We start from the raw sequence: 24,631 nt of genomic DNA, 5'->3' as shown, positions 1-24,631 counted from the left end.
TTATTTTACCTGCTATAATACTTACCACCATTAATTTTACTTCTACAATTCACCTACTCATGCATACCACCATCAATCCAATTTCTAAACCGCTCATCCTCATGAGGGTTGTGTGGAGTCTGGAGTCTATCCCAGCTGTCTTTTGACAATATTCATTGAAGTTGCATCTCTCTGGGCGTTCTGGGGGCTGAAGGGATGCCACACACTGGTGTACAGTCTTACAGGTGCAAGGTGCTCTCCAATAGCCCACGTCAAATGCACAATGGACTACATTATCCGTAAAGGGAGATCTTGCAGTTTACTGGCCAAATTCATGTGGAGACTCCAATGAGTCTACGGTATTTCTGTTTTTGCAATATTAAGCGTTGTGTACTTTGGCATATTGTGCCTCACACCACTTTAATTTTATGCATATGAGCGATGCTTTCCTGGTTTGCCAGGAAAAGGTTCATTCCATCCCACAAAGGCGCACATGTGACAGGTTGTAAATTATCTTATTTCCTATTTTGGTTACATTCGCGTAGTTCTATTGGTTTACAAATGATATATATCGAAAATGTTTATTTAAACATGGAAGGCCTGCTTCGGTTAGTGTTTCGTGTCGGACCGATTTAGATCGTTGGACCGGAAATTGTTGTGCGCATACGTTTGCATTAGATCGGGGCATTCGAAGTTAACCACTGTTGAGTCAAGACGTATCACATTGCTTGTCTTGTGGTTTTTTTCTGGATCCCACAACACCGTATCTCCCTTACTATAGTGGAGAGCGCAACATTTTGGAGGCACCGCTGGGATATTTGCGTTCGAGTGTTGTCTACTCGCCGTGGGTAGAAGCTCGCGCCGAATATCCCCAATCAACCCAGTCGGAGTGGCGTCGCCGTTTACTGTTTTTTTTCTACATGTGCTCTGGTTGCATCTCTGTGCGTACAGCCACCACTAGAGGGCACTGGAAGACTTTGAAGTGAATCCGGCCAGTTGAACTGTGTCTACCCTCTCGAAAATGGCGTTAGAGGACATCAGTTGGACATCAAAGGCAAGTTATTTGGACTGAATTTTCAACAGTTGTCAGAGTTATGTGCTGAAATCCAAATATCTGGACTGGAAAGAGAGCAACTTACAGGAAAGACTCGAGGCCAACTAATTAATATTGTGTCAACCTACATTGAAAGAGCTGAATTAGAGCTAGAAGATGGAGGAATGTCAGATTTGCTACGTGTAAAGTACTTGATTGAAAGTATAAAAGATTTTGAACTAGGAATAGCCAAACCAAGTGAAAAAGGTCGGGATGCAGTGCGAAAGAGAAGCATAGTGCCCCCAGACACTGCCCCCTGGCGCAAAGATTTCAAAATATCTGGACAAATAGGTGAACTCGGACAAAAAGATAAACTCACATTTCCTAATTTGGTCAGACAGATAGAAAGTGGGCTCAGTAAAGGCTACCAGGGGGATGAGATCATCGATGCAGTGGTTCGTGCCATAACACCAGGTCTGCAGTTGAGAAGTTACCTCGAAGGGAAAGAAAATCTCACCCTACCTTCTTTACGAAGGATTCTCCGATCTCACTATCAAGAGAGAGGAGCCACTGAATTGTACAAGCAGCTCTCATCGGAAGTGCAGACTAATAAAGAGTCCCCACAGAAATTTCTACTGCGTGCAATGGATCTTCGTCAAAGGATTCTTTTTGCATCTCAAGAGGCCGAATCAGGGGTGAAGTATGATCCCACGTTGGTCCACAGTTTATTCCTGCACACAGTTCTGACGGGGTTACAGAGTGACAATGGAAAGAGTGACATGCAACCTTTCCTCCTGCTAACCACCACATCAGATGAAGTACTGTTAGAAAAATTAAACATGGCATGTGCAAATGAAAAAGAGCGACAGGAAAAAAAGAAAAATGCTGCTGCACGGGTGACAACGCTGAACACTGTCCAGTTAGATGACACACCAGTCCCGATTGGGAAGAAGACAGTCTTAAAGCAGAATACTGTTACTGTGCCGAATGAACTCCTTTCAGAGATCAAAGAGATGAGGTCAGAGATGATGCTGTTAAAAGAGCTGCGTGCAGAAGTGTCCCAGATCAAAGACACTATTCAGAAACCAACAGCCACTTCTCAGCCCACCAGCGGAGGACCTGAACGCCTGCCTGACCACTACCCTGAACAGGTCGCCTTCACTCCACCTTCACAATATCAGGTAGATCCACCAGCCAGGCACTACTACACCCAGCACTCCCCATCAGCTCTTCAGCAGTACCACCCAGCACCAGGCCCCAGGCTGATGAGGGGGGCAGCCCAGTTCCAGCAGCGGTTCACCCCTCAGCAATACTACATGCCCCGTCGCCCTCAGCCCAGGTGTTATTCTTGTATTCAGACAGGTGAAGAATATTGTCAGCACTGTTTTAAATGTGAAAGTAGTGAACATTTCAGAGCAGGTTGCAAAGCACAGAACTCAGCTAGGAACCATGCTTTAAACTAGAAAGGGTTACCCCAGTGGGACATGGTGTGACCACAGAGACAGATAGGTCCCAGTGTTACAGTGGTGCTATGAAAATGGAATGTAAGCCCCACACATGTGGCCCCGTTCAGAAGAGACATAAGCAGTCATTTGTCGAGCGTACAGATAAGAAACAGTGTGGCAAATTACCTTCGGTCAGGGAGTTAGTGGGAAAGAAATGTCTTATTCAGTGCTTTTTGGGTAACAAAAGGGTTAAAGCACTCTGGGACTCGGGGTCCCAGGTGTGTGCTGTAGATGAGTTATGGAAACAAACAAACTTACCTGACGTGTCATTGAAAAATGTGAATGAGCTTATTGACCCTGATAACACTCTCAATATTGTGGCAGCTAATGGAACGGATATGCCTTATGTAGGATGGCTTGAGATACCATTTAAACTTGGTGCTAATGATCCAGGGCTACTTGTACCAGTATTAATACTAAAAGGTCACCAGCAACAGTGTCCTATCATAGGGTTTAATGTCATTGAGCGTCTTGTGTTAGATAGCCTCTCTAATGAGTCACAAACAGGGGATACAGAAAAGCTCTTGAAATCGGTTAGACTAGCTTTTCCAGACCTTAAGCGCAATAAAGCTGCCACTTTCATAAAAGCAGTTAGTCTGGGATAAGCACATGAGTACTGTGTAAAAACAACAAATGAGAGATTCTCTATAGCCAGGCATAGCTCACTTATTATTCCATGCAAAGTACAGGCTAAGCCCTTTAAGGAAGATGTTACATTGGTTTTTGAGCCAAGTGAAAACCCACAGTGGCCAGATGGCCTCGAGCTTTGTGACTCGTTGGTCTCAGTAAAGGCAGGTTCCATCCCTAGGATAGTTGTTAGTGTCCAGAACCCTACTAATCATGATATTAGGTTTCCAGTAAAGGCTATTATTGGTACAGTGCAGTCAGTAGGGTCTGTCTACCCAGCTAACATATTTAAAAGGGACCTTCCTTCAGCGGTTGTCAATGAGGTCCATGTCCAGAATACCACCATCGCTCTCAGTGAGCAGTGGGACCCCCCAATTGACCTTTCTCATTTGGACGAAGATAAAAGAAAGACCGTTCAGCAGATGTTGAGAGAGGAATCGGCATCATTTTCAAAATCGGACGACTACATAGGGTGTGTGGAAAACCTACAAATGGACATTTTGTTGAAAGACACTGAGCCCGTTTCAAAGACATATATGTCTGTCCCAAAGCCAATGTACAGAGAGGTGAAAGACTATTTACTGGACTTGATAGTGCAGGGGTGGGTGGAAAAGTCCACTTCCTCCTACTCATCCCCTGTCGTATGTGTCAGGAAAAAAGATGGTACACTGCGCTTATGTATTGATTACAGAGAGCTGAACCGGAAAACACACCCTGACCGGCACCCCATCCCACGGGTAGAGGACGTGGTGGGTAGCCTTGGGGGTAACACCATCTTCTCGCTGCTGGACCAAGGCAAAGCATACCACCAGGGGTTCATATCCAAAGGGAGCCGACACCTGACCACCTTTGTGACCCCTTGGGGCCTTTATGAATGGATTCGAATCCCGTTTGGACTCATGGATGCACCAGCAGCGTTCCAGCGGTGTATGGAACAATGTCTGGAGGGGTTACGGGACGAAATATGTGTCCCCTATCTTGATGACATTCTTGTTTTCAGCGGGACATTTGACAACCACGTTGAGGACGTCAGACGAGTGTTGCGACGTCTCAGGGAAAATGGAATAAAACTCAAAGCCCGAAAGTGTGACCTCTTCAAGCCGGAAGTGAGGTACCTCGGCAGGATTGTCTCTGCTGAGGGGAGCCGAATGGACCCGGCAGATACAGCAGCAGTGCATGCCCTGAAAAACAAGCAGCCAGGCACTGTCGGTGAGCTTCGAGCCATTTTGGGACTATTAAGCTATTATAGGCAATACATCAAAGATTTCTCTTGTATCGCTAGTGCCTTGTATGCTTTGCTTAAAGCCCCTCTGAATGTTGAAACTCAGCAGCATCAAAGAAAAAAATGGAAAGTGAGACATAACAGTGTGTCTTCCAACACACGTATTGAGTGGAGTGATGAGCATCAGTCAGTGTTAGAGCAGCTAATAGACTGTTTAGTTCAACCACCAGTTTTAGGTTTTCCTGACTTCGCGCATCCTTTCATTTTGCATACAGATGCCTCTAACCGGGGTTTAGGTGCTGTGTTGCACCAAAGACAAAATGGCAAACTTCGCGTGATAGCCTATGGCTCTCGGACATTAACTGCAGCTGAGAAGAATTATAACTTACACTCGGGCAAGTTGGAATTTTTGGCGCTTAAGTGGGCGATCACAGACAAGTTTTGTGATTATCTGTACTATGCACCATTCTTCACTGTGTATAGTGACAATAATCCACTCACTTATGTACTGTCGACTGCTAAGTTAAATGCAACTGGGTGCAGGTGGGTCGCAGAACTTTCTGATTTTAATTTTACTGTTAAATATCGTCCCGGTAAGGAAAATGTTGATGCAGACAGTTTATCTAGGATGCCCCTTGATATGGTAACATATATGGAGGGATGTACAAAAGAAATGTCATATGATGCTGTGAGTGCTGCCGTACAAGCGGTTGACCAACAGAACGAGTCTAGTGCAGCTTGGTCTATGGGAATCTCAGCTACGTGTGCCGAGGTGTCACTAAACACACCGATAGCCCCATTGACTGTTGGACAGATCAAGCTAGATCAAGAGACTGACCCCATTATAGGACATATTATTAGATACAAACTGGCGGAGACGAAACCGCTAGGTACTGAACTAAGAAAGCATTGTCCTCAAGTTGTTTGTCTTGTGAGGGAATGGGACAAGCTACACTTTAATGACAGAGGTGTTTTGTACAGAAAAACGGCAAACAGAACCCAACTACTGCTTCCTGAAAAACACAAGGTGACAGTGTTAAAAGAGCTGCATGATGAAATGGGCCACCATGGTGTAGAAAGGACTCTTTCCCTTGTAAGGGATCGTTTTTACTGGCCCTTTATGCAAAAAGAAATAGAGGACTATGTACTGAGAGAGTGTGTGTGCCTAAAACACAAAAAGCCCAACCGTAAGACCAGAGCCCCTCTCACTAATATTGTGACTACTCAGCCTTTTGAACTTGTCTCCGTTGACTTTTTGCATCTTGACAAATGTAAGGGTGGTTATGAATACATGCTTGTGCTAGTAGACCATTTTACACGTTTCGCTCAAGTTTATGCTACAACGTCCAAATCTGGCAAAACAGCGGCAAACAAAATCTTTAATGACTATGCTTTAAAGTTTGGGTTCCCCCTTCGAATTCACCATGATCAGGGTGGTGAATTTGAAAATCAAGTTTTTGCTCAACTGAAGGAATATTGTGGGGTTGCGGGTTCAAGGACAACCCCCTACCATCCACAGGGAAATGGACAGGTTGAACGATTTAATCGAACACTGATCCAGATGTTAAAGACACTGACAGAGAAACAAAAGTGTAACTGGAAAGACTCACTAAACAAACTCGTTTATGCTTACAACTGTACCAAAAGTGAGGTGACAGGGTTTTCACCTTTTTACTTACTTTATGGACGTTCACCACGTTTGCCAGTTGATATGTTGTTTAGTTTGAATCCAGACTCTAACCAGGGTGACAACAACCAGAAGGACTATGTGAAGAAGTGGAAACAGGGCATGGAGGAAGCGTATGTGATCTGATCGTGTTCTGGTTCGAAACTTAACCCCACGCGGAGGTTCAGGCAAACTGAGAAACCACTGGGAGGATATTGTTCATACAGTGGTTCGTCAAGTCAGCCAAGACATTCCAGTTTATGAGCTGAAACCTGAGAGGGGGAAGGGCAGATCTAGGATACTCCACCGCAATCTCTTGCTGCCATGTGATCATTTGCCATTAGAGACTTCACTACAGTCCCAGTCCAAGGAAAAGTCCACTCGGCAACGACCGAACAAGATGCCGGAAATGGATCCGAAAGAGGATGATGAGGAGGATGAGTATTATCCAGTGTTGCATCGCCAGAGCACCCGACCAGACTCACCAGAACCGCGGGACGTGAGCTTTGTGGAGACAACCCACCATGATGACAATCAACTGGGGAATGAACTGCCGGGGACAGAGCCGGGAGCTGCGGAAGTTGACCAATCTCAGGAGGGCAACATTGGTCCGGAAAATGATCCACCTGTGACAGTGTGTCCCCCTTTTCCCCAGCCACCCCCCAGTAATCCTGATATTGGGGGAAATCAACGGCCACGACGAGAACACAAGAGACCCAAGGTATTCACGTATGATCGCCTTGGTTCGCCATCTTGTTACAATGTAGGGACAGTACCATATCATGGTGAACAGACAATGCCTTGGATGTATGGCGCACACCCCTATTATGCCACGAAATACTACAGAAATGGTTAATCGACACTTCTGTTTAATAGAACAGTGAGATGGAAACAAGAAGACCCCGATGAGCCCTGTATAAGTAAAACGGAATGTATGAAAAGAGTTCCAGTCTGTGAATTGTTGACTGTTATAATGTAAACAGAATGTATGAAAAGAGTTCCAGTCTGTAAACTGTTCATTACTATAGTTCATATTTGGATGCAGTTCATAATACCGTGCGTCATTGTTTTGGGCACATCGTCCAGCGCATTTATGTATTTACAAGTACATATGTTGGGGACAACATCTATTTTGAGGGGGAGTATGTGACAGGTGGTAAATTATCTTATTTCCTATTTTGGTTACATTCGCGTAGTTCTATTGGTTTACAAATGATATATATCGAAAATGTTTATTTAAACATGGAAGGCCTGCTTCGGTTAGTGTTTCGTGTCGGACCGATTTAGATCGTTGGACCGGAAATTGTTGTGCGCATACGTTTGCATTAGATCGGGGCATTCGAAGTAAACCACTGTTAAGTCAAGACGTATCACATTGCTTGTCTTGTGGTTTTTTTCTGGATCCCACAACACCGTATCTCCCTTACTATAGTGGAGAGCGCAACACACAAACATGCCCAATTTGACCTGTGCACAGTCTAGCAAAATATCAAAAGACAGAATCTTCCACCTGTGCGCACAATTAGACGGCGCTTTGCACAGGACTTACTCTGGGAACACAAATAGGGCCCTCGGTTTCAAATGGTCTTTGTAAAAAAACTAAACTTGGGCTTCATTTTACAGCTCCACTTCCAGGTCCCCTATATATCCGTTCCAGCGATGTCAGTGCAGATGGCTTTCAGGTTAGCTGGGATCACTCAGCAGATGACATCACCGTCTATAAACTCTCGTGGGCATCACTCATAGGTGGCGACACAAAAGAGGTTGGTACAGTAACAGTAATTATCACGTGCTACATGGTTGAGACTATATTGGAGCAGTTGATGGTGTCGTTGAAGGATTTACACTTAAAACAATGAAGGCATGAAACATGAAAACATTAAAATTTGAGACACTCTTCTCATTAATCTAAAAAATATGTGAGTAAAATTTTAATTTAGAGACAAACATTGTTATCCTTCTAGATGCTACGATTGTTCATAAACCTCATTAACAATCAATAGCACGACAGAAAAATGAGACAGCTAGCCTCCATCTAGTCATCACAGATCTAGGGGAAAAAGTTGAGCCAGCAAAGATGCAATCTAAACGTAGTAACACTGTTTACATATTACCGGTAATTTGTGTAGAACAATTCATAAACTAAACTAAATAGATTGAAGAGTGTGTCATTTTATCAAAAAAATGCCAACCGTCCTGGGATGAGATATAACATTTGGACATAATAAAAATATCATTAATCCTTTCCTTTTCCTTTCGGCTTTTCCCCTCAGGGGTCGCCACAGCAAATCAGTGTCCTCCATCCATCCCGGTTTTGTGCATCCTCTTCTCTCACACCAGCTACCTTCATATCCTCTTTGACCACATCCATAAACCTCCTCTTCGGTCTTCCTCTCGGTCTCCTGCCTGGCAGTTCAAGGCTCAGCATCCTTCTCCCGATATAGTCACTCTCTCTCCTCTGGACATGTCCAAATCATCTCAGTCTGGCCTCTCTGACTTTCTCTGCAAAGCCTCTAACATGAGTTGTCCCTCGAATGTACTCATTCCTGATCCTATCCAACCTGGTCACTCCCAAAGAAAACCTCAACATCTTCAGCTCTGCTACCTCCAGCTCTGCTTCCTGTCTTTTCTTCAGTGGCACCGTCTCCAGTCCAAACATCATGGCTGGTCTGACCACGGTTTATACACTTTTCCTTTCATCCTAGCTGAAACCCTTCTATCACACATCACACCTGACATTTTTCTCCAGCCGCTCCAGCCTGCCTGGACATGCTTCTTCACCTCTTTTCCACACTCTCCATTGCTCTGGACAGTTGACCCCAAGTACCTAAAATCCTCCACCTTCTTTATGTCTTCCCCTTGTAGCATCACGCTTGCACTTGGATCCCTCTCATTCACACACATATATTCCGTCTTGCTGCGACTGATCTTCATTCCTCTCCTTTCCAGGGCATATCTCCACATCTCTAGTTTCTCCGCCACCTGTTCCCTGTTCTCGCTACAGATCACAATGTCATCTGCAAACATTATGGTCCAAGGAGATTCTTGTCTAACATCGTCTGTCAGCCTGTCCATCACCATAGCAAACAAGAAGGGGCTCAGAGCTGACCCCTGGTGGAGTTCCACCTCCACCTTGAATTCCTCAGTCACCGACAGCACACCTCACAACTGTCTTACAGTCATGATACATGTCTTGCACCGCTCTGACATACTTTTCCGTCACTCCAGACTTCCTCATGCAATTCCACAGCTCTTCTCTGGGCACCCTGTCATATGCTTTCTCCAGATCTACAAAGACACAATGCAATTCCTTCTGACATTCTCTGTACTTCTCTATCAGCATTCTTAAAACAAACACTGCATCTGTCGTACTCTTTTTTTGGCATGAAGCCATACTGCTGCTCACAAATGTTCACTTCTGCTCTTAGTCTAGCTTCAACTACTCTTTCCCAGAGTTTCATTGTATGGCTCATCAACTTTATTCCTCTGTAATTAGTACAACTCTGCACATCTCCTCTGTTCTTAAAAATGGGCACAAGCACACTTCGTCTCCATTCTTCAGGCATCTGTTCACCATCTAAGATCTTGTTGAATAACCCAGTCAGAAACACCACCGCCACCTCTCCAAGACACTTCCATACCTCGATTGGTAAATCATCAGGCCCGAGTGCCTTTCCCCCCTTCATCCTCTTCAGCGCCCTCCTCACTTCATCCTTGCTAATGCTTGCTACGTCTTGGTCCACAGCAGTCACGTCTTCTACTCTTTGTTCCTTCTCATTTTCCTCATTCATCAATTCTTCAAAGTACTCTTTCCATCTTGCCATCACACTACTGGCACCTGTTAATACATTACCATCTCTATCCTTAATTACCCGAACCTGCTGCAGGACCTTACCATCTTTGTCTCTCTGTCTCGCCAGCCTGTAAAGATCAGTGTCACCTTCCTTCCTGTCCAGCCGAGCATACAAGTCATCATAGGCCTCTTGTTTGGCCTTTGCCACCTTTACTTTAACCGTGCGCTGCATGTCCTTGTACTGCTGTCTACTCTCGTCCGTCCTCTCATTGTCCCACTTCTTCTTTGCTAACCTCCTTCTCTGTATACACTCCTGTACCTCCCCATTCCACCACCAAGTCTCCTTATCTACCTTTCTTCCACTCGATACACCAAGTACTTTCCGACCCGTGTCTCTGATTATGTTCGCTGTAGTTTACCAGTCATCTGGAAGGACCTCTTGCCCACCCAGTGCTTGTCTTACCTCCTTCCTAAATGTCATGCAACACTCTTCCTTTTTCAACATCCACCATTTTGTCCTCACTTCAGCCTTTGGTTTCTTCATCTTCCTCACTGCCAGCGTCATCCTACACACCACCAACCTATGCTGTCTGGCTATACTCTCACCAACCACTACTTTGCAGTCACTGATTTCCTTTAGATGGTGCCGTTGACACAAAATGTAGTCTACCTGTGTACTTCAGCCTCCACTCTTATAGGTCGCCCTATGTTCCTGTCTCTTCTGAAAGAAAGTATTCAGAATAGCCATTTCCATTCTCTTAGCAAAGTCAACCACCATCTGTCCTTCAGCATTCCTCATCTGGATTCCAAACCTGCCCATCACCTCCTCATCATCTTTGTTTCCTGCACCAACATGTCCATTGAAGTCTCCACCAATTACAACCCTCTCACTTCTCGGGATGTTCTGTATGACTTCATCAAAGTCCAACCAAAATTTCTCCTTCTCCGCCAGCTCGCATCCTACTTGTGGGGCATACCCACAAACAACATTGAACATCACACCTTCAATTTCTAGCTTCAGACTCATCATTCTATCTGATACTCTTTTTACTTCTAAGACATTCCTAACAAACTCCTCTTTTATGATAACCCCAACTCCATTTCTCTTTCTGTCTTCACCATGATAGAACAACTTAAACCCTGACCCTAAGCTTCTAGCCCTGCTCCCTTTCCACCTGGTCTCCTGGACACACAGTATGTCTACTTTCCTTCTCTGCATCATATCAACCAGCCCTCTACCTTCACCTGTCATTGTTCCTACATTCAAAGTTCCTACTCTTAGTTGTATACTCTTGGCGTTCCATTCCATTTGAAAATATCATTAATAATAATCACAAAAACTGTGATGTCATTTTCCATCAACAGCAACTGGCAAAATGGCTGCCCCTTGAGGTGGCTCAAAATGAATGGCTTTTGCTGCTTAACTCATATTCTAGAAACATAATCAGAATGCCGTGTTTAGCCTTGTGGAGGTGTATAGAACATATTACTGTCAACACAATTTTGGGCTTTACTTCCCCTTTAAAAATGCTCCATATTTTCCTCTGTACTTTTTATTCATTTACGTTATTATTTTAGATTTTATTGGCCTGACAAGACGAAATAGTGACCTTGGACTCGGAAGTCTGGCATTTATACAGAAAATAAATACTTCTGGCAGATTCCTGGTTTATTGCCACAAATGTATGACATCTTGACTCACTGCGAGTCCCCACTATCTTTAACTACTACTGTATGTGAAGTATGGATAAGAAATGTGGAAAACACATCCCGAGTGAGATGTCTTTGAGTTGTCAAACTCATGTTGGGGTTCTTATGCAAGTACACACTTGAATTTTTAGTGAGAAATCAATATTAAATGTGTGTTTGCTTTTTAGGTGGTTCTTAGTGGAAGCGATAACCGATACAATTTGACAGATCTGAGTCCTTCCACTGCGTACGAAGTTATGGTGATGGCAGTCTTCAAAGACCAGTCGGAGAGCGATGCTGTGTCTGTCACAGAGACCACACGTAAGACATGTTTCAGGACCACCAGAAATTCCTGTTATTGACGAAAGAACTTGACCTTAAATCATCGAATCAATATAGTTGAATTTCTGGAATTGCTTACCCTCACCGCACTTTGCTCAGAGGGCATCATCAAAAAAAGGAGTTTAACTGCAAATATCACTAATTGCAACAACTTGTTTGTCCTTGTTTATCTCAAGGGTGGGAAATCTATTTTCCCCATCAATGATGTGTATGTATCTATCTAATTACCTGAGCTATTGATATAGGGTGTAGCTGAGTTTCGCTCTAATTATGTGATTGATGCTCTCTGTATTTCCCCAGTGGCCAAGACCACTACTATTGCCTCAACAACCTCTGGTAAGAAGAATGTAAATAACTGCAGAAAGACTGAAAATGTCCATGTTGAAATGTTGCAAATATTATGCTCAATACCAGCACTAATTTCACATCTGTCACTTTCCAAATACAGTGATACCTCGGTTTAAGAACTTAATTGGTTCCCAGACAGAGTGTGTAAGGTGAAAACTGTGTATCCCAAACATTAATTTCCCATAGGAAACCATTATAATGAGAATAATCAGTTCCCAGGCCCCCATAAAACATAATTTTCTACTTTCTAATTTTCTAATCCTTAAAACTACACAAAATATACCTCATTCTATATATAATAAATGTGCTAATGTATTGTAATTAAAGAAATAAACAGTACTATACAATAAAGTTGTTTATTTACCTTTATGATGGTCATAACTTGATGGAATGGAGTGGGCGGTTTCATCGGCATTAAACACTAGATGAGGAACGTAGCCTTCTTCCATCATCTTGAGGAATGATTCCTTGTAAGCTTTGGCAGCTTTGGCAGCATTGTTGTCACGTCCGCTGGAGGAGTGGTGACAGGACTCGATGGACGAAGAAAAAATAGGAAGGGGTTGGATCCGAAATACACGATGGAGACAATAAGTTCAAGAAAGGTTTTTACTGAGACATGCAGGGAAAAACAGAAGGTAAGGCAACTGAATAGACGATTCCCCACATCATAGTTGGCTTCCGCAGGGCTGAGCCGGCGGGAGAAGAAGGCGCATGGGTGGAGCTTCTGGTCGACCGGGGAGCGCTGGGATAATACCGACTCCGATGCGTCGACCTCTACAGCGAACGTGTGGTGTGGGTCGGGGTGGCGTAAGACAGGAGGATTGGTGAAGGCGTGTCCGAGGCGGTTGAACGCCCCCTACGCATCGGGTGTCCACCTATAGGGGACCTTGGTGGAGGTGAGATTGGTTAGTGGGAGTGTCTTCTGACTATGACCGTGGATGAAGCGGCGGTAGAAGTTGTCAAACCCCAAAAATCGCTGGAGTTGTTTGCACGACTTAGTCTACCACCGCTTTGGCCTTGGCGGGATCGGCCCGAACTTGCCCCTGCTCCACGACAAACCCCATAAAAGAAAAGAGAGCGGACGTGGAACTCGCACTTCTCTGCCTTCGTAGAGCCGGTTTTGCAGGAGCCGCGCCAGGACCTGTCGGACATGCTGCTGGTATTCTTCTGCGGATTTAGAAAATATAAGGATGTCGTCCAAATACACGAAGACAAACACGTTGAGGAAATCTCTGAGCACATCATTGATGAGGTTTTGAAATACGGCGGGAGCGTTGGTGAGTCTGAACGGCATCACCAGGTATTCAAAATGCCCCAGGGGCGTTTTGAATGCAGTCTTCCACTCGCCCCCCTCTCTGATACGAACCAGATGGTATGCACTACGCAAATCCAGCTTAGTGAATATGGGGGCCGATTGGAGGGGTGCGAAGGCCGAATCCATTAGGGGGAGAGGGGTTTTGTTGCGAATGGTGATGTCGTTCAGACCCCGATAATCAACACACAGACGCAGGGACTTGTCTTTTGTTTCAATAAAGAAGAACCCTGCGCCGAGCGGAGAACGCGAGGGTCGGATGAGTCCCGCCGCGAGGGAAGAGTGAACGTATGTGCGCCGGGCTTCTTGTTCCGGGTGTGAAATATGGTAAAGTCTGGAGTCCGGTAGTGGACCCCCTGCAGTTCTAGGCTGCAGTTCTATGGTGCAGTCATACGGTCGGTGGGGTGGCAAGGATTGCACGCTGTCCTTACTGAATGCCTCCCGCAGATCGTGATAACAACGCGGCATGCCCTCGAGGCAGATCTCTTTGGGCGAGCCGCCACGGGAGGGGTCCCGCCCTGCCGTAGCAGACCGTAGACAGTTAGCGTAGCAGTAGGGGCTCCAACCCTGCATGGTGGGGCCCTCCCACGATATGGAGGAGTCATGGGTGCTGAGCCAAGGGAGGCCCAACACGAGTGGCACGTTGCGGGAGGGCATGAGCAGAAACCGGCGGTATTCGACATGGTTACCCGACAGCCGGAGTTTGAGAGGTGCGGTGATGCGAGTAATCCTGGCTAACTGTAGGCCGTCAAGGTCAAGAATCTCCTTAGGGATTTTGAGTTTCTCGATGCCTCAGCCCGATGTCACTGCCCGTTGGGGGTCGATGAAGCACCCATCCGCCCCCGAATCCACTAGCGCACGTATCGCCTGGGAGTTGGACGGGCCAATTAATTCGCCGTCCAACTCCAGCCACATAACGGGCGTCGTGCTTGCCGCCTCCAATGGTCGCCAATTAGATGGGGACTTACAGGTGCTGGAGGTCTTCGGCGAAGGGCCTTGAGTGCGACGAACCCCGGGGTTGGCGCGATCGCTCCCGCTCCCCATCTGCATAGGCTCTGGGGACCCCTCCTGGCGTCACGACCACTCGTTGCCGCCGGGTGTGGTCGTCCGCTGCTTCCTTCCGGATTGGCTGGGCCGCTGGGCGGCTTGCTCCCGCTGCCTCACCCGGAGGCGATGGTCCAGGCAGATGACTAAATCGATCATCTCGCTGAGGGTGGTGCCAGCGTCGCGGGTGGTCAACTCCTTTTTGAGAGCGGCGCTCAGTCCGCGACGGAACACCTCTCTCAGCGCTCGATCGTTGTACCCACTCCAGGCAGCCAGGATACGGAAGGCGATGGAGTATTCAGCGGCCGAACGCGTTCCTTGCACGTAGTCATGGAGGAGTCCCTCCACCTCGCACTCTTTGACCGGGAACACTTGGCGCAGCTCAGCCACAAAGTCTGGGTAGGAGAAGCATAGTTCGGGCTGGGACTCCCGGACGGCCAACACCCAGGACTCGGCCTGGCCCGTGAGCAGGCTGGTTATGAAGGCTACCTTGGCCTCATCGCCAACGTAGGCGGAGGGTTGTTGCTCAAAAACCAGCGAGCACTGCATCAGGAATTGAGCACAGCGCCCGGGTTCGCCTGCGTAGCGTGAAGGGTGCGGTAGGGCAAGCTCGCGACTAATCACGCGGGGTGAGGAAGGGGCCGTCAGGGTAGCGAGGTGTGTCTCAACCTCCTGTAGGCGTTGAGCCAGCGATGACACGGTGTGGCGGACCTCCGCGATCGCGCCAGCTGGCTCGAAAAGCTCCGCCTGATAGGCTAAGGCGGATATGAACTTGTCACCACCGGCGAGATCAATTGTTGGCTGGTGTATTATGTCACGTCCGCTCGAGGAGTGGTGACAGGACTCGATAGACGAAGAAAAAAGAAAAAATAGGAAGGGGTTGGATCTGAAATACACGATTGAGACAATAAGTTCAAGAAAGGTTTTTACTGAGACACGCAGGGCAAAACAGAATGTAAGGCAACCGAATAGACGAACAGGACCAACCTGCGTACTGCTGGGTTACAGGGTAACAAGAGAGAATACACCGGCGAGGACCGAGCGGGAACGGGTGGCTTTTATAACCAGAAGGCACAATCAAGAAAATGGGAATCAGGTGAGTGAGCCCGGAGAGCAGGGTGGAGAGTGGCGCACACCTGCCGCCAAGGAGGATGTGACAATTGTGTTCTGTTTAACTCGTTTGATCGCTTTTTGCATCAAGTGTACAGATGGCTTGTGCGGGTTATTTGTGGAGCCTGATTGATGGGATGTTTTAACCTTGCAGTCTACACTCTGCCTTTGAACCATCAATAAAGTTGAAACGAGTCCAAATTTCACTGTTTTCTATCCATTTTCTCACTATCTCTCTGTCGTCTGCCTATCTATTTTAATTTGCAACTCTGTGTTTCTGTAACCCCCCCCTCACTGCTGCGTTCTTGACCAATCATGTGCGGCTTAAACTGAAGACTGCTGGCAGGGAACAGAGGACAAAAAAGTCGGCTGCCATTTCCTTGTTAGGAGAACGGGCTCGTTCGCGAACACCACATCACTCATTGTGGCAGCTCCATGTGTATCCCGATAAATAGTTCGTATGCCAAATTAGATAAAATTCTCGTGAATTTAACGTTCGTAAGCCAAAAAGTTCATTAGCCAAGGCGTTCGTAAACCGAGGTATCACTGTATTCACAGAGTCACTTGAGTCATTTTTTTCTCCACATATTCAATATGCATTTATTATACTGTACTGCCACCACACAACCATCATGCATATATGATGTATATGACAAAACAAACCCAACAATAACAACAACAACAAACTTAACCTGAGGGGAAATATTGCTACATTTGTTTCTGTAAGTACCCGTAAGTAACCATGCAGCATTTCATCTCAGTGAGAAATCTATATTCAAATAGTCCCTACTTTTATTGAGCACCCATCTGAGGTTTAATTATTGTTCAAGGCAGAATTTATTTACAGCATCTCACGTCCTCTGATTGTTGAATGATTCTCTCGTTGCGTCTGGTCTTTCACAAATCTAGTGAGATCCAGTGGGAAATTTTGAAAAGTTTAGACGCTCACTCGCTCGCTGTCTGCGGTGATGTGATCAAATCAAATCTGCGACACAGTCAAGCAAGTGATGGTTGTGTTCCTAAATTGGATTCACCCTGCAACCGTCGTTCCAACTAATTATTTCAGGGGTGACTCAGGGGCAATCTGGATTGTATTTGTGCATGTGGAAACGGCTGCAGCTAATTGAGTTGAAGCCATTCCTGTCGTCAAAGCTTTAAAAAATCAAAACATACCTTAATATATTGAAAGGCTTGCTTGGAATTTCAAAAAGTGGGCAGCCCCTTGTCAAGGCTTTCATTTAACAGTTGCTGGATGGAAATAGCTTTCCAGATTTCAGCATTTGAAGTCTGTTCAAGCTTGACTTGTGTGCGCAACGATTCTAGAGGTGGACCATTGGCAGAAACCAACGTAACAGGTAATTTGCTGGTTTGCAGAAAACTCTCCCATTAGAACAGTCATTTTGTCAACCTGACATTTCCAAATCTGTCCAATCCTCTGCTCAAAGCAGTCCACTTAAACCCACTGCCAGTTTTCAGTGACATTTGGATGGCTCAGTGCCAAGGTTGAATACCTCATGTCTGCGGCTGTTGTACAGCCCCCCGCCAGACGGTGAGAAACCTTCATCTGAGTGATGAGACCACGCAGAGTCTTAAGGCATCATGGGAGCTGGATGACCCCAATGTGGAGATCTTCAGGCTGTCCTACGCCATCATTGGGGCCAGTCACAGAGAGGAGATGGTAAGTTTGTTAAAGGGGAAGTCAGCTCAAATCATTTTTAGACAGTGACGTGTTCTATGCGCCCCCCACAATACTGCAATACTGTCTGAGTAATATGTCATTTGTAGAATATGAATTAATCACAACAAAATCCACCCGTTTTTATCCAGCTCAGGCAGCTGCCATTTAGTCTTGTAACACTTGCTGTTAACTGAAAATGGCATCCCAATGCCGAAGGAGTCCGCTGCAACGGTCCGATTTCAAATTGATTTCAAATTTAGTTGTGGAGGGTGGCTTGATATTTGTGTTTCCCAATTATTATAAAATACCATTAACCTAAATCCCACGCTTCACAGAAGTGTCAATCCTAAATTGCTAATCATATCATACAATAATAATAAACGGGGCATAACTGATGTGGATACTTGTAGGTGAAGCCAATTCTGTTATTTTGCAAAATAACATTGTAATAACGAATCAGCTGGCTGCTTCCTAAAAAATATATACATATTCTGAATAAGAAAACATTTTTGATCATTTACTGCTTTCAAAAATAGACATGAATAACACACTGAATATTTCACTCTTTTGGAATATTTTGTCATTTCATATTTTTTTAACTTCACAATAGAAAACTGCCTAAAATTGTCAATTTCAATTTTTTATGTATGGGGGCAAGGAGGGTGATTTTCAAAATTGTTATAATATGTGATAAGTTGTAAAGAAAAAACATAAAACAGACATTTTTTAGCAGATTTTTTTTTGTGGTTATTCATGATAAATCAATCAGGCCTTACAGATAATTTAAGCAAATTAATTTTCAGAAGTATATCACTTCCTTCAGTACTCTGATATCATTTTCAATTGACAGCAATTGGCAGCACAAGCCAAAATGACAGCATCCTGAGATTCATACAAAAAGTTGGATTTTTCATCTAAAATCATATTTCACTCTGTTATTTTGTAGAATGTTGTGTTTATTCTACGAAGGGCACATAAAACCAATTTCTTTCGAAACATTTTTTTCTTTAGGCTGTGTCAGCGCTTGCCAAGTGGAACCTTTGAATGTTGTTGAAAAGTGCAAATTCATGCTCTCTAAATTCAAGTGGATTTTTGTTCGAATAATTTAGGTAAAAATAAATTTTAAAAAATGAATACAAATATGAATGAAAAAGTTCACCCTTCTTTCATATTCTGTTCACATCATATCGTTTATCATACATTGCAAATTCTTGTTAGAACTGGCTAAGGAGTTGTACACATAGTTGTAGCACATTTTCCGGAAGAGACAACAAGGCCACCTTTTCACACGCTGTGAAGTGGTTGATTCTGGTAATAACTTACTCCCATCAGAAAACCCATTACACCATCGGTACTGGTCCACTCAGCCTCTTCAATCCCAGATTGACGATGTACACATTCCATCTCAACCGGGGATTCACTTACCTCTCCTCCATCTGTTCCTCCAATGCAACTTTACCTACTTCTTCTCTCATCACCACCCTTTACTCTCATCCCCGGAACCATTTTTCTCCTCCTCGTTTTAATTTCCCGCTGTGGCGTCAGAGCAGTGCAAGATGGAGAGGCCAGACCAAGCCAGAGGACATTCCATTATCTTTTCAGCAGCCATTTACTTCCATGGCTTCAGAGATGGGTCACGGTGGAGAGATGAACAAAAGAAACAAGCAGGGCTAGCTGAAGAAACATTTGCTCTCAAAAAGTGGGACAAGACCTTAAATCTGAACCCTGCCTTTCGCATTACTGTTCTTTTGTCTTTTGCATATTTTGCCTTGATGACATGGATTCCCCCACAGTTTGACATTTTCCATCAATCCACTGTTTTCTTGAGACTGGTTCACATGGTAGTCTGCCCTTGTTTTTATCTTGAGGTGAATCCACAGCAGAACATTGATGAAGGATTGGTATACCTGACAGCAGCAGCATGTTCTTACCAACATGGTCTAGCAGTTAGTGATTGCGCACAGATGTTTTCATCACAGGGAATTTGGATGTCCTATGGAGGTTTTTATTAATTAAAAGTTATTAATTACTAAAGTTATAATTCTAAGTTCTTTTTCATGCATGTTTCGCATCGGAGATCCCTGTAGAAAAGAATTGACGATTAAGATGAGAAAGTCAGTACATGTCACGATCTGGTTGGCGACGATCGGGTGGCGCTGTCAGCCCCGCCTGCACCTCCACAGGTGTTGGTCATTACAATCAATGGCAGACTATCACGTTCTGGTTGGCAACCAATGGATGGCGCTGTCGGCTCCGCCGGCAGCTGCACAGGTCGTTCCAATCAGTGGCAGTTAAAAGGACTCCCAGCATGACCATTCCGTGCCGGGTCATTGTATGTGTTTGCTTCACCCTGTCAGGTTTATTTCATTTTGGCAGATTTTTACTCATGGTTTTCTTTGATACTTTGTACTTTTCTGTTCAGATGACTTTGATGTTTTAGATTTTGTTCCTGCTGACTTTATTTTAATGCAATTTGTCAAATACAACCTGCTGCTCCCTCCTGCCTGCTTATTTTGTCATCCAAAACCACCACCACCTCACAAACCGTGACAGTACATGAGAAATGTGGAGATTTGTGGCTGGTATTTCTACTTGGAATTGGCATTTGATTTTGCTTGGAAAACCCCACCCCACCTCACCATTGTACTAGAAACTTTGAGGTTGCTCCAAGCTCGAGTTCAGATTGAATTGATGGAAAGGTTTCTTCAGTCGTCATCTGTACTCCTTTGAAGTTGTCGGACGTTTCGCTCCTCATCCGAAGAGCTTCGTCAGCCAACTATAGTTGTGCTGGTAGCTCTGGCCAGAGGTGCTCTGATAAGTCCCTGCTGTAAGGTTGGGGGAGCAGTAGACTACTCCCTGAAGCTAATCAGATTCATTTTATTTCTCCTCCACATAGTGAGGAGCCAGATGACATGGTTAAGGCATTTGATTAGGATGCCTCCTGGACGCCTCCCTGGTGAGGTGTTCCGGCCGGGCATGTCCCACTGGCAGGAGACCCCGTGGAAGACCCAGGACAAGCTGGAGAGACTGTCACCGAGCTGGCCTGGGAATGCCTCATGATCCACTAGGGAGAGCTGGAAGAAGTGGATAGGGAAAGGGATGTCTGAGCTTCCTACTAAAGCTGTGGCCCTCTCAACAGAGAATGAATGGATTGATGAAAGTTTTTGTTTATAGCTCACGACACAGGACACAATTGTTGTCATCCACTTTTCATCTTGACTGATTTTACCGAAACAAAGCCCTTTTTGATACAAACTCTCTCTACTTATGTGGGCTTGTAACCGGCAAAGAGTTGGACCAAAAGGTTCATTTCCAGTCCACCGTGCTGTTTGTTAAACGGCACATCAAATTTCTGTGACTAATGGCAAGCTTGTAACGTGACAGAACTCTCCAGAACCATAAAGCTAATCTTGAGTTGATTTTTTTTCTTTTAACTGTCACTCACGGTTGGAAAGGGTCATCTTCACTCAATATTAGTCTTAAGTCATCTCCACAAGATATTCTTGGTTGGCCCTTTGTCATTGCTGTAACTTTGGTCTACCAATTTTATTCGGTGCGAACAAGCACATTCAAATACTGAAAGAGAACCAACTTCAACACCAAGATCCAACTTTAATTGCTATGTCTCATTCTTGGCCTCATGTGACTTTTTGAATGAGCTGGAGTGAGCAGAAATGCTGAACGGTTGTGCTTTGCATCCCTTAAGTAAACATAGAATTCACCCAACGAGCATTTCTCTTCCTCATACAATTCATCTGTTTTATCCAGACTATACATACAGTGTGTGTAATGTTTGAGCTTTGCCACTTTTATTGTCCTTTATTTGTGAAATGTCAGCCTGGATTGGCACATTACATTCACTGTGTGAGCATCCATTAGTTGTTTTTGTTTCTTTGTGCCTGTGTATTCAGGTGTTAGTTCCTGCCAGTCAGAAAAGTATGTTGCTGGAATCCTTACTTCCTGACACTCAGTACAAAGTGACTGTCATGCCAATGTACACCGATGGGGACGATGGTGTCAGTGTGTCCACACAGGGGATGACATGTGAGTCACGCACAGATGCACGCACACACTTGCCCGCAGTCCAAATGAGCATGGTTCATAATTACGATAGTTCTTTTAATTACGGGGCACTGATAAATTCCTTATTGAATGCCGCATCCATTCTCAGAAGAAATATCGACTGTCCTCTAGTTAACAAGCGGAGAAGGCATGTTGTATAAGAAACATCATTTTGTATGAATACGCGAAGCTGGCCTTATTGCAAATGAAAACATCTGTGTCGACCAGCTCTTGTACCAAAGCAAGACAAGATAATCTATTTTGTGTGGAGATAAAACTGTCTTTTCACATAAATTATTCAGTAAATAAACATATTAAACCAAGCTAGGAATCCAGCAAAAAAAAAAATTTGCCATATCTTTTGCAGCATTTGCAATTTAAAACATGTATCCAGTGTTTCATTGAGCTATAAGAATGAAACAGCTGTGCCTTATATTAATATTGTTGCCTTATAAATGAGCAACATAAATTATTGATTTTGTTAAACCACACCCGCTCAACCAGAACCTCACAACATTTTTGCTCATGGAAATATAAAATTGTTCTAGATTTGTGCAAAATAGAAAATCGTTTTTTTTCTTTTTGCTTTTCCAATTTTTTTCTTTTAACATTGATTACTAAATGTTTTTATTTGTAGCACAGCAAAAATATTCCAATTCTCAAGTGAATTAAATTCTTTCAGAGGTCTTTGAAGTGAAACTGTGAATTTTCAGTTGACATTAGACCAGGGGTCGGGAACCTATGGCTCGCGAGCCATATATGGCTCTTTTGATGATTGCATATGGCTCGCCGATAAAACTAAAATGTGTATTTACTTTTTCGTTTCGTCGTTTTTTTTCGCCGTTCATTTCCCGTTGGCGCTGCAGTTGGCGGAAAGCGCAATTTTGATTGGATGACACTGACCTAGAATGGCCGAAAGCGCCATGTTGATTGGATGATAGTGGCCGTCATGTTGAAACAGCTAAACGCCCCTTTAAATGAGCCCAACGAGTGCACTTCAGCATGAATGCACCGGTGTGTGTGCGGCGGGCGTCTGCGGAAGTCTTCAAGCCGGCTTTTCGATCACCGAATGCGGGCGTGCACGGGGGAATCTCGGCCTGTTCCTTTTGAAATATTTTCAAAGTGTTTGAGCTCCAGCAAGACGGCGAGGAGAGAAAATGTTCTGATTCTAATTTGCAATGAAACAATACCATCGATGAAACAGTCGAATGTCAGTGACATTTTAACAAGCCCCATGTTAACGTTAGCATCGACATACTTCTGCGAGAAGTCGATTGCAGATAGCAAGTGTGGAAGCTTATGAGCCGTGTGCAGGCTAACTCGCAGTAACTTCGCCTCTGGACCGGCAAATTGAATTTCATTCCGATCGTTTTCCTGGAATTTTACCAAACACGAGGAACAGAAAACCATTCATGTTAACGGTGAGTACTATCACAAAGTTATTTTAAATAATGCATTCTGATATTTTGTTGAAAAGTGTGCGCGCGCACGCGAGCGTTTGTATGTGCGCGCGCGAGCGTTTGTATGTGCGCGCGTACGCGAGCGTTTGTTTGTGCGCGGGCGCGTGCGTGTGGCTCTCGCTGAAAAACATTTCTAAATATTTTACTTTTATGGCTCTCTTAGTCAAAAAGGTTCCCGATCCCTGCATTAGACTGTTTCATTCTGTATTATGGATTCATTATTTTGTCAAATGCAGTTGTTTATTTGTTTCGGTCCAGTGCCTCTCTTGTCTCCTGAAAACCTTTGTGCATCAGAAGAGTGGTACAATCACTTCAGGGTCACCTGGGATCCTCCACAGACAACGACTGTGGGTTACAAGATCCTTTACCAGCCAGTCAATGGTAGGAAAATACAGCGAATAGGCAAACCTAAAGCAAACATAAGGGGCTTTTGACTCATATGCACCCATGATAATGTATTTAATAGTGTGTGTGTGTGTGTGTGTGTGTGTGTGTGTGTGTGTGTGTGTGTGTGTGTGTGTGTGTGTGTGTGTGTGTGTGTGTGTGTGTGTGTGTGTGTGTGTGTGTGTGTGTGTGTGTGTGTGTGTGTGTGCGCGTGTATTTCTTTGTCATTCGCAGTACCAGGGAGCGCTTTGGAGATCACCGTGCGTGATGACGTTAACTCTGTTGTCCTCCAGAATTTGCAGAGTGGCACGTCATACAGCGTACAAGTGACAGCCTCCTACCCTTCAGGACAAAGTGAACCATCCCTAGTGAGCACTAAGACATGTGAGCTTGCACCCAGATTTATTTAACAATGCATTTTATACATGATCATTTTCACATCTAAAAACAAAATCACCCTTGGGAATATGGAGAACAACTGTGGGGGCTGCATGATATTGAAATGGAATCCATCTTGCGGTTAGTTTGATGGGCCAGAAGGTTAATGATGGCAGTGTGGTTAAAATGAGATCTCGAATTGAATTCCTAAGCTCTAATGGGACATTGCTGTCAGGTTAAGTCTTCCTTGCAGATTTGTGGCAAGGACGGCGTAGTGTGACTGAGTGAGAACAGAGAGGAAGCAATAACAGCCAAGGTAGAAGTACAACATGCATATTAAAGGCTCACATTTCCATTGAGACTCCAGCGAAAACGGAGCGCCCAAACCATATTTTTATATTTATATCCACGTCAGACGGCCAGAAAAATCATTCATTCTCTGAACTGCTTATCTTCAAGAACAATCTTTGAATATATTGATTTGGTTTCGGCGGCCGGACAAGGCTAACCTGACTTTGCTCCTTTAAACATAAATTTAAAGCACCGGCCCCCAACCTATTTTGCCCCACGGATCGGCTTAATGTCAGACAATATTTTTCAGGAATCGGCATTTAAGGTGTGTCGGATAAATACAACAAATATAAAATGAGATGAACATGAATCACGACACGAGGAATGTCTTATCTGGCCGCAACACGACCTGGTGGCTATGGTAATGCTTCAAAGTGCATTCAAAATAAGAAACAAAGTGCATGAAATATCCGACTCACCATCACCATGGACTTGGTGTGGGAATCTCGTTGAGATAAATCTGTATTTGAAGCAGATATTGTTTATTAAATGTTGCTTTTTTTCTTAAAAGTTGTAGGATCCTTTTCTGTCTGTCTCCCGGATTTCATTTAAGCAGTAACATATACCAGGACCAAAAAGTGTGCCTTGACCAGTATCTGCACACGGATGTAGAAGAGAATTGGCTAACTTTTCAAAAAACTATATATT

At 44.5% G+C, this 24,631-nt stretch overlaps 1 protein-coding gene across 1 annotated transcript in view; it reads left to right on the top strand.

Moving 5' to 3' along the window:
• col14a1a (collagen, type XIV, alpha 1a) overlaps positions 1-24,631 on the top strand; it is a 188,575-nt gene that overhangs the window by 73,936 nt on the left and 90,008 nt on the right. The window contains exons 16-22 of the mRNA XM_088999600.1: positions 7,656-7,795; positions 11,703-11,835; positions 12,157-12,192; positions 17,206-17,348; positions 21,260-21,392; positions 23,129-23,251; positions 23,489-23,638. Coding sequence (XP_088855726.1) covers positions 7,656-7,795; positions 11,703-11,835; positions 12,157-12,192; positions 17,206-17,348; positions 21,260-21,392; positions 23,129-23,251; positions 23,489-23,638 — 858 coding nt within the window. The remainder of the gene's footprint in view (positions 1-7,655; positions 7,796-11,702; positions 11,836-12,156; positions 12,193-17,205; positions 17,349-21,259; positions 21,393-23,128; positions 23,252-23,488; positions 23,639-24,631) is intronic.

The sequence above is a fragment of the Hippocampus bargibanti genome, linkage group LG06 (assembly GCF_051943395.1).
Source record: "Hippocampus bargibanti isolate YZ-2025 linkage group LG06, ASM5194339v1, whole genome shotgun sequence".
NCBI classification, from domain to species: Eukaryota; Metazoa; Chordata; class Actinopteri; order Syngnathiformes; family Syngnathidae; genus Hippocampus; species Hippocampus bargibanti.
This window is presented reverse-complemented; position numbering and strand designations above follow the sequence as displayed.